Source organism: Sabethes cyaneus, chromosome 2 (genome assembly GCF_943734655.1).
Source record: "Sabethes cyaneus chromosome 2, idSabCyanKW18_F2, whole genome shotgun sequence".
Taxonomy (NCBI): domain Eukaryota; kingdom Metazoa; phylum Arthropoda; class Insecta; order Diptera; family Culicidae; genus Sabethes; species Sabethes cyaneus.
The window spans coordinates 217,739,307-217,754,788 of record NC_071354.1 but is presented as its reverse complement, the minus strand read 5'-3'; the positions used below and the strand labels follow the sequence as shown (position 1 = coordinate 217,754,788).

The following is a 15,482-nucleotide window of genomic DNA, read 5'->3' as shown; positions in this document are numbered from 1 at the left end:
GCACCAAATATGGATTGGATTTTGCTTCAAAAGTAAATGCAGCTCGCCGCAAAAAGGGCATCCATGGGCAACGTATTTCCAAAAGGACTCGCCTTCAGAAAATTTTTTAGAACGAATCACATCGCGTCGTAAAGGTCTTATGTTGTGTTGAAGTAGTCGGCCAAGCTGAGGTGCTCTGATTAGACAAAGATACTCTGGACAGAGAATAACCGCCAAGCGAAAGTCAGGCTGAAACGGACTTTCTTGCTGTCGATAATAATTTGAAGTAGACAAGATAATAAGAATCAGGGTCCTAACACCTTGCATACGAATTTTAATACGTTGCGGAAAATTGACGGAAAATCCACGCAAAAATTCAAATTTCCGCAACGACTGAAAATCCGTATGCAATGTGTTGGGGCGCTGATTCTTATGATCTTGACTGGAGCTTCGTTTCACGTAAGCTTTTTCAATAAATACTGCATAAATCAAGTTGAAAACAAAATTTAGCACAATGGCCAGGGATGGTTCGATCACTTTGACTCAATTTTGATTCATTTGACAGTACCGTCTTAACGGGGCCAAATATGACAAAGTTATGTATGGAACATTTGTAGAACAGGTTATTATCTATAACTTTGTTGAATAAAGTTTTGCTGTATCTTTTGTAGTTACGGCGCTACAATGCTAGTATCTTATTAGTGACTAAATGAACGTTCATTTAGTCACTGATGAGTTACTAGCGTTGTAGCACCGTAACTACAAACGATACAGCAAAACTTTGTTCAGAAAAATTGTAGATTAGAACCAGTGTCCACAAATGTCCAACAAATGTCCACGAAAAAAAATGTCCACGTGGACAAACAGGGGAGGGGGGTGGGGGTTGAGTCAATGGCCACGCTTGTCCACGAAGGGGGACGGGGAGGGGGGGGGGGGTTAAAAATTGGTATTTTCTGTCCACGTGGTATGTGGACGGCCCCTTAGATCAAAGACTAATGTAAACTGCATTTCTGGTATGAAAGAATCTGTGCGTGTCATTGTTTAAGTGAATATTTAAAAGAGAAGAGCTAAATATTCAGATTCATTTCTTCATTGAATGCAATGGTGGCTTTGAAAATACGTGGACAAGGGTTCATAAGTACACACTTAATCGGTTCGGTAAAATTTTACCGTAATCTAAACAGCAGAACGTTCGTATGGGAGCCCCCCCCCCCCCCCCTCTTACGCATTCCTTAAAATTGCTCTCTTATCACCCCATAAAATTGCTGGTCATTTTATCTATCCAACGACATATAAATTGTTTAGTTTCGTTCAGTAGTTTAGTAGTTATTAGCATTTGAAATCTTTCATCCCAGTATAGATGAAATCCTTTCATCATTTCATCTTTCAGTCCCAGTATAGTAAACAAAGACGTAGTCCTACGTCAAAAAAGTGACAAAATTTCTTTATCCCAACAGATCGGAGATTCGTTACAACGAATAAACCTAGCCCAATTTGATATATGTGTAGAGAAAGTGTTCTATAGCTGTAGTGTTCGGTTGTAATATGATTCTATATGTATGCGCACGTTTGACATTTCATTAGAAGAGTAGGAAAAAGAAAATGTATTGCGTTGTGGCAAGGATGTGCTACCGTACCGATAGTAAGGGATCGAACGATCGTTGGTAATAAGAACAATCTTTGATTTCTGTAAGGTAACAGGACTACAGTTGTTCTCTTTTTGAACAATGATTCGAAAATCTCAACTTAAAGCTGCTGTTCTGTTACTTACTGGGCTATAAAAAACGAGTTGAGAAGAAGTAAATAGAGCAATTCCACGCCAAATCGTCCAAAAAAAGCTGAAATCTGAAATGAACCTCTTTGATTTGGATGAAGCTTTACATACGTGTTTAATAGGAGGAAATATGCACCTTCCACTGGTTTTGGCACCATTTTGATTCATGACTCATTTTTAAAAAGGGCGTATTTATTTTATTTTCATGTGTATTATGTTTGAAAGATTGTATCTCGAAAACTATCGATTTTACAAAAATTATGTCTAAACAAAAATTGTAGAAAATTGATTTCTGAACATGAAAAATATATGCACTGAAAAAAATATTCTACCAATTTTTCAAAAATTTGAAAATAAAACTTAAAATCAAGATATCAAAAATATACCATTTTTGAAAATTTTTAAAAAATAGAAGTAATTTGCAAGCTTTTAAAAGTTATCCTGAGATGAAGCAACTTTCATGGACAGACTTCGTAGAACAACGACTTTCATGATTTTCTTTCAACTTGGGATTTTTCAAGTAATATATGAATTTGTAATACAAATAACAATTCTTTATGTCATTTACAACAAAATTGGTCATAATAATTATTTTTCTAAATGCAGCTGTTTTCGAGATATTCAGAGAAAAAGTTAGATTTATTTTAACCTTTTATCTTGAACACGTCTTTTTTATATGTTACTCCAGTTGCTCCACTGTTTCTATCAAATTTCTAACTACATTTAATTTCCTATAACTTTTCCGAATTCACCTTATTGATTCAACCTTTCGCTTTTGAGTTGTGCGTATTTTGAAAACTGTATTCGAAAAAGCTGGACACGCTGAATAGTTAGTAACTTTTTACCGCGTGAGTAAGCATAACAGAAATTTTGACTAAAAATAGTTGACAGTATGTTGTTTATATAGGTAGAGTTTTACCAAAATAGATTAAGAGTTGATTACAGTTGATTTCTTTGGAACAAGAGAAAGCGCACAAAAAATTGGGCACGATTATAGTGTTCTTCTTGACACGAGCATTAAAACCTACCAGTTTCAAATGCTTTGCCACTAGGTATTCGCGTTCAACGGTTTAAACGGGTTTAAATGTTAAAGTATAAAAAAGCAAAGGCTAGGTGTTACATTCGTTATCGAAACTTGACCTATTTTATACGACAGGCTTCACAGCCAGCAGCTAAGTATAGGACAATTACGGGGATAGTACTACAATCCTATTGACTCTAACAGCCTCTCTCAGCCAAGATTTTAACATACGACGACTGGTTTGTTAGACCAGCATCGTACCTCGAGGCCAATCGGGAATCAAATGTTAAATGATACGAAGATCAAAATGGCGTGAGTTAACGACAAATTCAACATTCTTTATATAAAAGTCGATCTCTAGAGTGGATTTTGTGCCTTTCTCTATAGAAATAAATCTAAACCCCATTAATGCACACTGTCATTAATTTATCCTATTGCCTTCCCCAAATCTGCGGTTAAATTTTAATCCATTTGCTCTTGTTTAAAAAAATACAGACTACGTCGCTCCCGTACGTACGTACTACATCGCTCTAACAGAAATAACTTTTTCACAAAATACATATCATGTAAAAAAAATGTAAACATCGAATGCAATCTTGAGCTTTCCATCATGTCATTCCGTCGTTCGCCGTTCACCGTGCTAACGACGCCAAATTGAGCGCAAATTACGGCTCGCTCGAAAGCTTTTCACGGCACGAAATAGACGACGGACGGTTCGTTATAATGTTTTCTGATAACGCGAACGCCAACTACCTGTTCCTATTCACGTGCTGCCCTGCCGATGCCAATGGCAATGCCAACACAGCGCTGCACAGCGTGTCCAAAACTCTTGGATTCATGAATTTGCTTCGAAAACCTTTTCCCCTGCACGACATCATAGTGCGACTGTAAAACCGATTCAATATGCGCGTACTCATTTGATATCAAACGGAATCGTAATAAATCACGCTAATGAAAACACAATCACGCAACCGTAATCATGGTTGACTGGTTGATATCAGGGTCTGAATGAGAGGCTCCTACCTCCCCGTGAAGCGTTCCCTGTTGAATGTAGATCCGACACATAAAGTTTATCAGTCCTTCAACAGCGCAGCACAGCAGCGGCGTGGAAGCGAATCCGATAGCGTTGTGTTCACAGTTCGAAATTCCACGAGCACCGTATCATAATTTGATGGATGCGCCCAGCCCGTGAAAGAGTATTCTCAAACAACAATGACAACACCACAAGCCGGTTTTTCCCTGATACCGACGGATACGGATTAAAGTGCAAATTATGATTGTATGTTGATTCAACGCAAAAGTTACGACCGGAAATCTCGTTGCCGGAATGAATTTAATGATGAGCCTGGGGCACTCAATTCAATTGCGGATCGGATGTGGATTTTGGTTGGTTTCGAATCGAAGTGAAGTGAATTATTGTAGTTCATAAAATTTCTGTTTATTGATGTATGTTCTTTATTGTTGAAAAAATGGGACACCAGACCCGAAGTCTTTGGTTCTGTTATTTAAACAGAATATAGAGTAAAAAGCACGCCAATAAAATGGTTTAGCGACACAACCTATATTTTTGTGTATGAATTTAAAATTAAGCCATAGATATTACCGATGACCAGACATTGGGAGTAGCACTATTCTCTTACTGTGTAGCACAAAATCTACCGGGACTGCACAATATATTTTAAAGTGACTAGTAGGCGCCTATTTCTATAAGCAAGAGACTATCGCGTGCTGTGCTTTTCGAGCCAAGGGATAACTGAAAATAGCGTAGGCACATCCAAGTATATAGCACATGCTCTCACACAGAAATGTCTCTGAGTAGCTCAGCCTTGAAGCACAGTGCTTGGATCTACCACAATAACTGTTATTTCCTTGGATACCACATATGTTGTGGACTTGTACCAGAAAAGAAATAAACACATATATTGTGACACGTTTTTAAATAATTGGACAAATCACATTTTTACTAACGAAGTTGTTAGTGTCCATGCTTAGAACATAGGCCTAGTTCCAAAATTAATCAACACTCACCTTTTATAAGGTTTACAATCTATCGACCAAGCTATTGATGGCTGTCATCGGCTGCTTGAAATGCATATTAACAATATAGGAATGTAAGAAACAGGTGCCGGAAGGAAGCATGCCTTAAAGGAGGCGGATCTACCAGCCCTGCTGCTCGTCTGGTAATGGATTTTCGCCAATAGCTTGATTAGATATACCATACAATATGTGAGTGTTTACTAGTCTTGGATCAGGTTATGAATAAACCTGCCCAAGATTTAGTAATATAATCCCCAGGAGACGTAACCTTCGCAACAATAGAAAGATTTGAAAGATTTTAAAAGGGTTAATGATATCTTCAATCATTAATTGAAGGTTACTTTAACAAGTTCAATCTTAGCTGAAAACGGAATAATATTTTTATTCTACAAGTTCATCGACAATCGTTGGTAGCTCAGGATGACGTGTAAGGCATGAACACCGACGACCTAAACCCTAATAAAAACCTTAACTTTTAATATTCTTCGAAGTTTTCCAGTAAAGAAAATATGGTTTTAGATTTTGAATAACTTTTATAAATAGTAGAACTAGAGATTCTTAATTTCCAGTTGAAGTTTGCAAAACAAAAAGCTATAAGAAGCACAGTGCATTGCACAGTGCTTGCTATGAGCTTTCCGAACACAGTGCTCACTATGTGCGGGCGCTATTCAAAAGCATGTCTCTCAGTTGTATTCACCATCTCACAATATACACTTGCTCAGACATAAGCAAAGGAGACATAGACAAACTGCTTAGATACACGTTTGTTTTTTACACGTCTCTGTGCTATATGACGATGTCTGCCGATGACATCCTTTTTTCCAACAATAAACAGTGTACGATGTTCAAAATTACATATTCAACGGTTCTGCATTCAGTCAGCGTACCATTATCAACGCCAAAGGAACCGAACTAGCACTACACTTCTCGGAATAGCTTTTTTCTCAACTTCTTTAACATAACCGCAAGCTACACTAATGCACAATCCGTGCCGTTCCACAGATCTTTATGCAGCATCCATATCCTTCGTTTTGTTATTCCATTTTCCAAGTCTCTCTATCCAGTCAAACTTGCGCTGCCACTGTTTATGTATCTATGTGTTTGTGCCAGTTTACGACAAAATGAATGGATTCAACTTCCTCGTTCGTTCTAGTTGTGTATCCATCTTCGCTCCACACAGCAACAACACTCTAATTGTGCCATTTGTATCGAAATCACGTCGCAATGAATGTACCTAGCATATAGTTTGCTGTCCCGGTTACCTCCCGGCTGAGAAGGAGGCGCAGGAGGTCGAACGAGGAGTGAATCGGAAAAGCTTTTACAACCCCTCAACTATATGGTGGCAATTAAATTATCCGCCTTGAGTGCGATCCGGGGGAGACTTTTACCCTAACCTTTTGCACCGCCGCGCCGACCGGTTAAACCACACCCGAAGCTGTCAAGCGAAATGGGACATAGTATAGTAGGCCAATGCAAATTTGTTTTTATTTGACGGACGACGACGGTGCTTATTCATAAAACGAGAAGAAAAAACATTGCAAGGCATTGGTGCAAGGATGCAGCCAAACATGACTCAACAATCGGGACAGTTAGTTTGCTTTTGTCTTTTCGGTCTACCAGAGAGTGTGGTTGAATGTTAATTCAGGTCGCATCCCCGGGGAAATTGTGAACAGATTTTGCTGACTGTGTCAGCAGAGGCTAACCGTTTGGCTTCCAGGATTAAATTAACTTTAAGAGCTGTCAACCTAATCAAATGTGAAACTATCGGTCGTAAATAATACGAAAGGTATTCACGTTTGAAATCGGTAGGACAGTTTCGATCTAAAGTGTTCTTCGTCACCAAAGAAGCCATATTTGAAAATAGCTCAAATACGTAAAATCTGAAGACACTGAATTGAAAAGCAGAAGAAGCAAAATTCCACCACGATTTTAAATCAACTTGATTTATTTTCAAATTTTGTGTTGATGTGAATTTAGCTCCGGCGTTTTGTCATTTTACTTTTAAACACATTTTGCATACTTTGACAGTTTTATCTCCGTTTTCACTAGGTATTTTTTGTTTCTTATTTAGCTACTTACTTATTTACTTTTTTCCTTACTTATTTACTTACTTACTTACTTGCTTATTTACTTACTTACTTTCTTACTTACTTATTTACTTCCGTCATCCATCCGGTGTCCATCCGTTATCCATTTGTTGTCCATCTGTTGTCCATCAGTTACTCATCCGTTGTTCATCCGTTCTCCATTCGTTATTTTTCCGTTGTCGATTTGTCGTCCATCCGTTGTCCATCTGTTGTCAATTTGTTGTACATCCGTTGTCAATCCGTTGTCCATCTGATGTCCACCCGTTACTTATCCGTCGTCCATCTGTTTTCCTCTGTTGTCCATCTGTTGTTCATTCGTTATCCATTCGTTTCCATTCGTTGCCCATTCATTGTCCATCCGTTGTCCATCCTTTGTCCACCTGTTTTCCATTCGTTGTCAATCCGTTTTCCATCTGACTTCCATCCGTTATTCATCCGTTGTCCATCTGTTGTCCATCCGCTGTCCATCTGTTGTCCATCTATTGTACATCAGTTGTCCATTCGTTATCCATTCGTTGTCCATTTGTTGTTCGTCCATTGTTCATCCATTTGTTGTTACGACGAGTTCGGTGGGTTGACGTCTGTACCAGTCTAACACCGGCCGCGCATGTTGGCAAGATGCCATGGCAAGTCTGATTAAAACAGGGTGTCGCCTTCATGAGACCGCAGAAAGAGTATCAGGCGCTTCTAATGGCACTCGTCCAGGCATATTTGATACTCTTCGTGATGAAGCGCTGGCTCATTATGCCATATCCATAGTTGGCCTGCCAGAACCAAGGCCACTTTGTTCACCATTTTGTTCTTTACCTCCTCAGGAACGGCTAACGGTGATGTGACAACGTGAGACTATTACCCCAGCAACTTCTTTGCGTTTGCATTGATGTAAGAAGGCCGGTGAAGGCTGATATGTTTCATCCTTTTTGAACAAATCAGATGGAAACACGAGACTTTTTTTTGCAGCATCGCAATTCGGACTTCGGCCAATGCTTAAAAAATTCAACACCCTATCGGCCTTCACCAGGCCAGCTGTCATTGGTTTCTTACCACTGCCTGACTGCCATTAAGTCGATAGATGGATTTCCAGTTGTCTCCCGATACATCTGTGGGACATAGACGAATTTTCCGTAATAGCGTTCACAATTTTTTAGCTAATCTGCTCTTGCGCTGATACCATTTCGATAACCACTTCACAAATTTTAATGACATTCTGTCAATGCAAACATTTCACTGTTCGCAAGTTTCAGTCAAAATTTCATAAATTTTTGGCCACACGCTAAAAGTTTATGAATTAATCAATTTGTTTCAAGTTTTTCGAGTACAGTCTTTAAGCACCTAGCACGAAATCGGGGCGAACACTATTTTTGCAGGATTGCTATCCGGCATTCTCACAACATGTTCATCCCATTGTATTCTTTCAGTGGTCCAGTGGAATGACCAGCACTTGCAACTCTTCGTTGGGCACTGTTCAAGTAAGTCTTGTGCCCTTAGAGAACAACCAGTCTTATAAGCGTATGGTTTAAGTAATGTTATTATTATAACATATTATTAAGTAATGTATTTAGTACAGGAATGAAGCTAACCAAACCTTAAAGTCTTATGGAGTCCGTAGTAAACATGACCTCCGGCAAGAACAATCCACTGAATTTTTCCGCCGCAGTTGTTATCCGACGTCAGCAACAATCCGGGGTGACTATACAACTTCATGTAACAACTCTCTCCATCGTTTACAACTATATAGAACTCGGTTCCTCTTACTATCGGGACGCACCTGTCTGGAACGTCTTTTCGGCAATATCCACATCGTTAGTAGAGAAAATAAATCGACTGGATGTATTGCAGATCATGCGCCGCGTTTTATAGCTTGCACGTTTCTTAACATCTCCTAGCAAGATGTTGTCGAAGTGCCATGCGCGTTTCAAAGGAGCTTGATAAGGCGCCCGAAATCCAGTCACAGCACTGTACACAATCCATCGTGGCCGAGTTCGTAGTCTTAAGCAGTTTTGCCAGTAAAGCTGTCGGTCGATAGTATCGTACGCAGCTTTAAAATCGATGAATAAGTGGGGTTTACCGACTCCACTTTTGAAGGAATTGTCGCAACACAGTGGCCAATGTTAATGGCTGCTTTACTACTATTTCTGCTGTCCGCAAAGGGGGCTTCGATCAACTCGAAGCCGGCACTGCTTCAAAACTTGATCCGTGCTCAGTAGCGACTTAGCGTAACTTTAAGCGCTTTCTAGATTTCAACTTGTTGGGCGTCCGTACCGAATGTACCTTGGTGCGCTTTACCCAGTTAGCACCAAATCGTACATAAATGTATAAAAATTATCGTAAATATCTCCTAACAAATTCGGAATCGTGACTAATGCTTAATAAAGTGTGCTTCAGTTGATTTTCAGTCGTATATAACTGACACACATACGATTTTCATCACAGAATTGTATAGCACTATGGAGTGATTCGCGCTTAATCGGATTTTATTGTATATACATACTTATATGGATGAAATGCGTATATTCCTATGCGTATCCTATCCTATTCCGTATGCGTATATTCCTCATCACATTTACCGTCTCCAAAATAGTACGGATATGCCAATTCTGTACTCCAAATACAACTTCTTAGCATGCATATCTGTACGTAATGCTGATTTTTACTTTTATATTCATACAAAAATGCTAGCTGGGTTACCGTTAAAAAATAATAAACAGAATCAACGTTTGCGCCAGGACAAAATCTAACATCAATGATGTTCGAGAGCTGGTTTCCTTCAACTAAAACGTGGTCATTCTACGATTCAGTCTATTATGGTGATCTCTTGATATACCGATAAAGGAGACTATGCTGGAAGTATAGCGTCCTTCATACGACCATATTTCTGGAGGCAGCGAAGCACTTACTAATACCCCCCCCCCCACCTCCGCCCCCACAAGTATTCTGTATTGGCACTTTCGACGACTGGTCACCGGCAACGTTTCATCTCGCCCTAATTGATCAAAGAATCCTGATCGTCATTGGAATGTCATAAAATGATTTTGACGGGAAATTAGCAGTCATTAACTTTTCGTCGGAGAGCCCAATTTCGGAAGCAGTGTTTGGGCCCAAAAGCGGGGTTCTGTTTGTAAAAATGTTCAAAATGACGACTAATTTCACCTTAAATGAATTATGTCAAATGATCTTTTATAATTATGCCAATGTATTTACGCCAAATGATTTTATAGACCAAACCTCGCGTTTTTAGTCTTGACTTTGAAATGCGGTTAAGTATATAGGGATACAATATTTTTTTTGAAACGTTGGTTCTACAATTGATGAAGGGACGATAGGGGAAAGCAATGAAAAATTTTTGAATTGAGGGGAAAGAGAGGAAAGGTGAGGGGGGGTTATTGCTGTGCAAATTATGCCTATCGAACATTACGCCTATCATCGAATCGAAAACATGCATTATGCTTATCATTCTATGCCTAGAAACGAAGTGCGGAATACAGAAAAAACACTTGAACGATATCTCACAATAGATCAAAATACTGGTAGCAATGATAATTTTAATGTGGAGATTTTTTAAGGATGTCAATCATAGATGGTGCTAGTATACATAAAAAATATTTTGGATGATATTTTTAGCATCGAATTATGCCTGTTCTCTGTGGCGTAACTTATTTATTTATTTAACCTCAACTCAATAAATATGCTTTCTAATCATTTGACATTTGCTCACACAGAAACAGAAGCATTCAACTCGGTACCTAATCGATTTAACTGATAAATTCAATCCCATGGGATTTACATTACACAGCTGAGTTGTCACTCAGGTATTTTCCCACACGATTTTATGATGGTGTGAGAAATGAATAAATAAATAAGTGAAAAAGTGCCATGATTCATTTGCTTTCAATTTGTTCCTAGCCCAGAGCGATGGAAAAATTATCCGCGTACCCAACAAACTACAAGAACAATATCAACAAGCAGCGTATTGACATAGAACGTATAAACAATTATGCGAAATGATGCTCTATTCAGCTGACCTTTGTTTTTTGTTGAATGACTATCAAGCCTGAACCGTGCAAAAACCTTGTCCGCAGTTGAATGTGAAAGGTTCGACGCATATCTTGAACAGCAGCATATAGCTAGGTCTTCCTTCTGCCTCACAGCTTTTGCGTAGACTATAAATTTATCATTCATAGCACAGCCACATTGCAAATTCAGCGTATTTCAATTTCTATGGAGAATAAAAAATCCTCTTCATACGCTCGAGCTATATTTATATTCCGATGCATAAAATAAATATGAAAATGTTGCGCCTCTGTAGCCGGCAGGCTAGCTGACATCACAAATAGGGGTTTTACAAAGTCATGGATTAGGTTTAGCAATGAAGTGTTGAATATTCTATAATTGAATTTGATTTAGTTTGTTGAAAGCAAACTTTTGACGCTTTGAACATAAATTGTCACGGTCAAATACTGATAGGAGAATAAAATGAACGCACCAAATCATTCAAGAATCCTAATTACTATTTAACTGAAAACTCGCCAAGGCAAGTTTCCTCTGTCAAAAATATAAAAATTGGCTATTTTAAAATGAATTCAATTAAAGTAACGATACTCAAATCCTATTCATTAGATACCTCAAAGCTTCAAAACCATATTATAACCAGCACCCCGTCTGGAGAAAAATACCGAACCTCAAGTAGTCACGCAATGCAAATTGGTCTAAAATAACATAATCCTTTTGCCCAGGAATCCTGCAGTCTATTTTATTCAGGTCTAATCCCATGAACAACAAATTATAAACGAACAAAGCCATGCTCATTCGAAGCTCCGAATAAAACGTTTTTAGTCCCGTAAAAAAGTGCTTCCACAAAAGGCCCCCACGCCACAATTCCGAAACAATTTATTCTCTAACTTTAATTAGTTTCTCATCTTCCGCCTTCGAGACTTGTATCCAAAATGTTTTATCCTCTCGAATGTTTCCCTCGAACGGCCAGCACTTCATTCACCGATATATACCTATTCCTAGTAGAATATATTCGTGTGAAAAAGCAATACCAAGCAGAAACCTTCCGACACCGTCTTGAACACCAGTTCACCAAAGAGTTCAGCTCGTTAAAATTTAATTGTTTACCGTAAGATGCTCATTGCTTGCTGCACGCTTCAGGCTTTCAACTTCCGGTATGAGGCATAGTGTGAGCCGACAAGCAACAGAGCGCTATAGCAGATCCTAGGGGGAAAGTGTGAAAATTCGATTTATTACCGTGATTGAACTTTACTCATAATGATTTTCCTCTTTTCTGTTTTTTCCCATTTCCGGTTGCCGGGATGCAGAAAATATGAAGATTAACGCAAGCTCCAAGATGGCTACCCCGATAGAAGAGAAAGTCGATCAGAATTTAAAGGTGAGTGTTTATAGGGAAAAAAAATCCCGGTACATCAGTGCCAGTTTCACTATGATTTACGTATCTCTATTATGCAGACCCGAACTGGTATGGTATTGATAAGCGATGGCAAAAGTAAGCCGGAACTGGTCCGAATACATCTCTCCATGGAAATGATGACCATTCAGAAGCAGGACACGTCGACACCGGCACCCACACCGACCAGTATTAGTCATCCTCCAATAGAGTCTAAGGTAAGTGATCACCTGACTATATTCTAATAACATTTAGTATGCTATATTTTCATATGGTATATTTTAAAAATTCCGTAATAAAAAATGGCAATGGGCAAGGTTTCGGTTTCGACAAGAAGACAACTATAGCTTTGACTTGTATACTTGTATTGAGAATCGCGTATAACAACACACTACCAATAGTCTGTACCTGTTATATTTCTCAATTGATCCTGAACACGCAAGTAGGCTTCAACCTGGTCAAGCCATCTAGCACATTGGACCCCTCTATCTCTGATACCGGTGGAGTTCTTGACCGGCAGATTTGCGACGTGGCCGGCCCACCGTAGTCTACCAACGTTCGTCAGGTGTACGATGGGAATCTCACCAAGTAGTGCAAATCGTGATTCGTATGCCTTCGCCATTCTCCGCTTTCCGTTTGTATTCCACCTAAAGATAGTACGCAACACCTTAAAATACGACAAGTGCGCGTGTGTCTTTCGTAAGCACAGTTACAGTCTCAAATCCATAGAGGACTACCCCCGATCTGATTGGCGTTTTGTACATCATCAGCTTTGTGCGGCGGCGTATTCCGCTTGATCGAGGTGTCTGCGGAGAGAAAAATAGACTCGACTTCCGGATACAGTGCGTCGTTGAATGCTGTTCGTGCTCGACTAAATCGTTTGCTGCACTGAAATTGACTAAAATATGATTTGTGGGCACGTTATACTCCCGACATATCTGGAGAATTTGTCGGAGACTCTAAATTTGATTCGTAGTGGCACAGGTCCCCATAAAACTCGCCTGATAGTGTCCTACGAATTATCTTGCTATTGGAGATAGAAGACATAGCAAATTCTGTCACAGCACATTATTAGCGGCATTGACCAGCGCAATGCCGCGTAATGAGACACCTTCCATCCACTTCTCTGGTAGTTTCTCCTCAAAACAAATCCTAAAAATTACTCAGTGAGTGCCGTCGCCAGCGGTTCTGGGACATTTATGTAGAGTTTTTCCGGAAGTCCGTCCTTTCCGGAGGCTCTGTTGTTCTTCAGCTAACCGATTTCTTGCCGGGTCTCTTCGCGATCGGGTGCCGGGACGCTTCTATCATTTGTAAGCACTCCTAGATGCTCATCGAAGAACTGCTTCCATCTGTCGACCACCTCGTGCTCTTTTGTAACCAAGTTTCTCTCATCGTCCCTACGCGTATCAGGATCAGGTGTGTATCCTTTACCAGATTGGTTCAACTTCTCAAAGAACTTGTGAGTTGTTTTGGCTTTTTCACGATCTCTCTCATCCTTCTGGCGCTTTTTTCTCTTCAAGATCGCACACTTTATTGAAGAATTTTCAAGCAATCAAGAGCCGACCCTGACAAGCGAACATTCACTCAAGGCTGACAAGGTTATTCCTTGTTACTACACTCAGCATTCGCATGAGTGCCTTCTTCGCTATCGTATAAGATTGCTCATATTTCGGCAGGAGCGACGAAGAAGTATGGATAGGAGTGGCCGGATGTGAAGCTAAGGACCGCTGTGAGGTCTATTTTATACCTGCAGGTTCGCGTGGCACCAATGTTACGCATTATCCAATCGTTCACCAACCAGAGTTAGCCATTCGCAACGAGGAAGAATTCAACAAACTTTTGTCTGGTATTACCACTGCTCAAGGTGGTCTACTGTGGAGCATTCTGTTGGCGGAAGAAACCGAGAAGTAAGCCTAAATTCGAAACAGTTTCACCTATTATCAAATTCGTATAGGCATAAGAGATTTTCTTTGCCCAATTTACCGCAATTAAACTATCACAGTTTTTGTTGAAACATAAAACATTCGGTGTCACGAAAACGATGTCATCCTGTATGGTTTTTAATGTATTTGTTGCGATGAATTAGTGTCCAATTATAGTTGTTGGTTCCAATAATTATAATGGTTCATTATTTTCATTTTTCAATAGCGTGCATTTAGATGTCAATAGATATGATATCACTGTATTATGACATGGGGACTTCTTAAAATTTGATTAGCGGAAGTACCAAAAAAATATTTTTTTTGTATTTAAAAAAGATGTTACCGTAAGACGATAGCTCATAAACAAACTGAGCTCGCCTTGTACAACACAGTTGAACAGATACATCATGGTCATCGTCAGCGCCGTAGCGTGAATGGACCAGATTGGCCGCCACCAAGAGCACTAACTCTAGGAGGCACCAAAGCACCCGAAACACCGTAAACCTCAGTAAAGCACTCTCGAGTGTAGCGAAGTACTGGATAGACGGAATTAATCGAATCATGTATGACAGTCTAATCCAAAAAATAATAAACTTCGAAGGAACACTGATTTAAGAAACGTGGGGCGCCAAGTCGGGCCTTTGCCAGAGCCGTCACAATGTCACGCTATGCTCTGGAACCAAGTCTAGAATCTGGGTCCAAAATCTGATAAAATGGTCCACAATCTAGTCAAAATCTGAAACAAAATTTGGTAAAAGAATGTGGTCCACGATATAGTCCAAGTCCAAAATATGGTCCAAAATCTGCTGGCTGGCTAAAAATCTGATTAAAAATTTGGCCCAAAATCTGCTTCAGGTCCAAAATCTGATCAATTTTTTTTCCAAAATCAGGTTTATAATCTGACCCAGTTTGACAATCTGGTAAAAAATATTATACAAAATCTGATAAGTGTTATAGACTGAAATTTGTGCAATTCTAATTACACGTTCAAAGCTACTTTGTACTAAAAATAAGTACTCTCTGAGTAATGATCAATACCGAATTATAGATCGATTCATTCGTATTTGAGCCGTGCTGACGTACGGAGTCGCTAAGTGATTTTATGAGTTTTAATCTTTAATTTAAAAAAAGTTTCCTTGCATGATACATACTAGGTGAATAACTTAATATCTGTTTCTGGTTGTGATTCGTGGAGTAAGTTCATAAAGGTCAATACATTTTAATAAGAAGTCCCAAAATCTGGTCTTGGTCCAGAATG

The 15,482-nt window shown here is 39.3% G+C and overlaps 1 protein-coding gene across 1 annotated transcript in view; it reads left to right on the top strand.

Annotated features, from left to right (window-relative positions):
- Positions 1-15,482, top strand: part of LOC128734561 (gamma-1-syntrophin) — a 101,335-nt gene that overhangs the window by 69,122 nt on the left and 16,731 nt on the right. Inside the window, exons 2-3 of the mRNA XM_053828824.1 lie at positions 12,217-12,287; positions 12,365-12,520. Coding sequence (XP_053684799.1) covers positions 12,222-12,287; positions 12,365-12,520 — 222 coding nt within the window. The 5' untranslated portion in view covers positions 12,217-12,221. The remainder of the gene's footprint in view (positions 1-12,216; positions 12,288-12,364; positions 12,521-15,482) is intronic.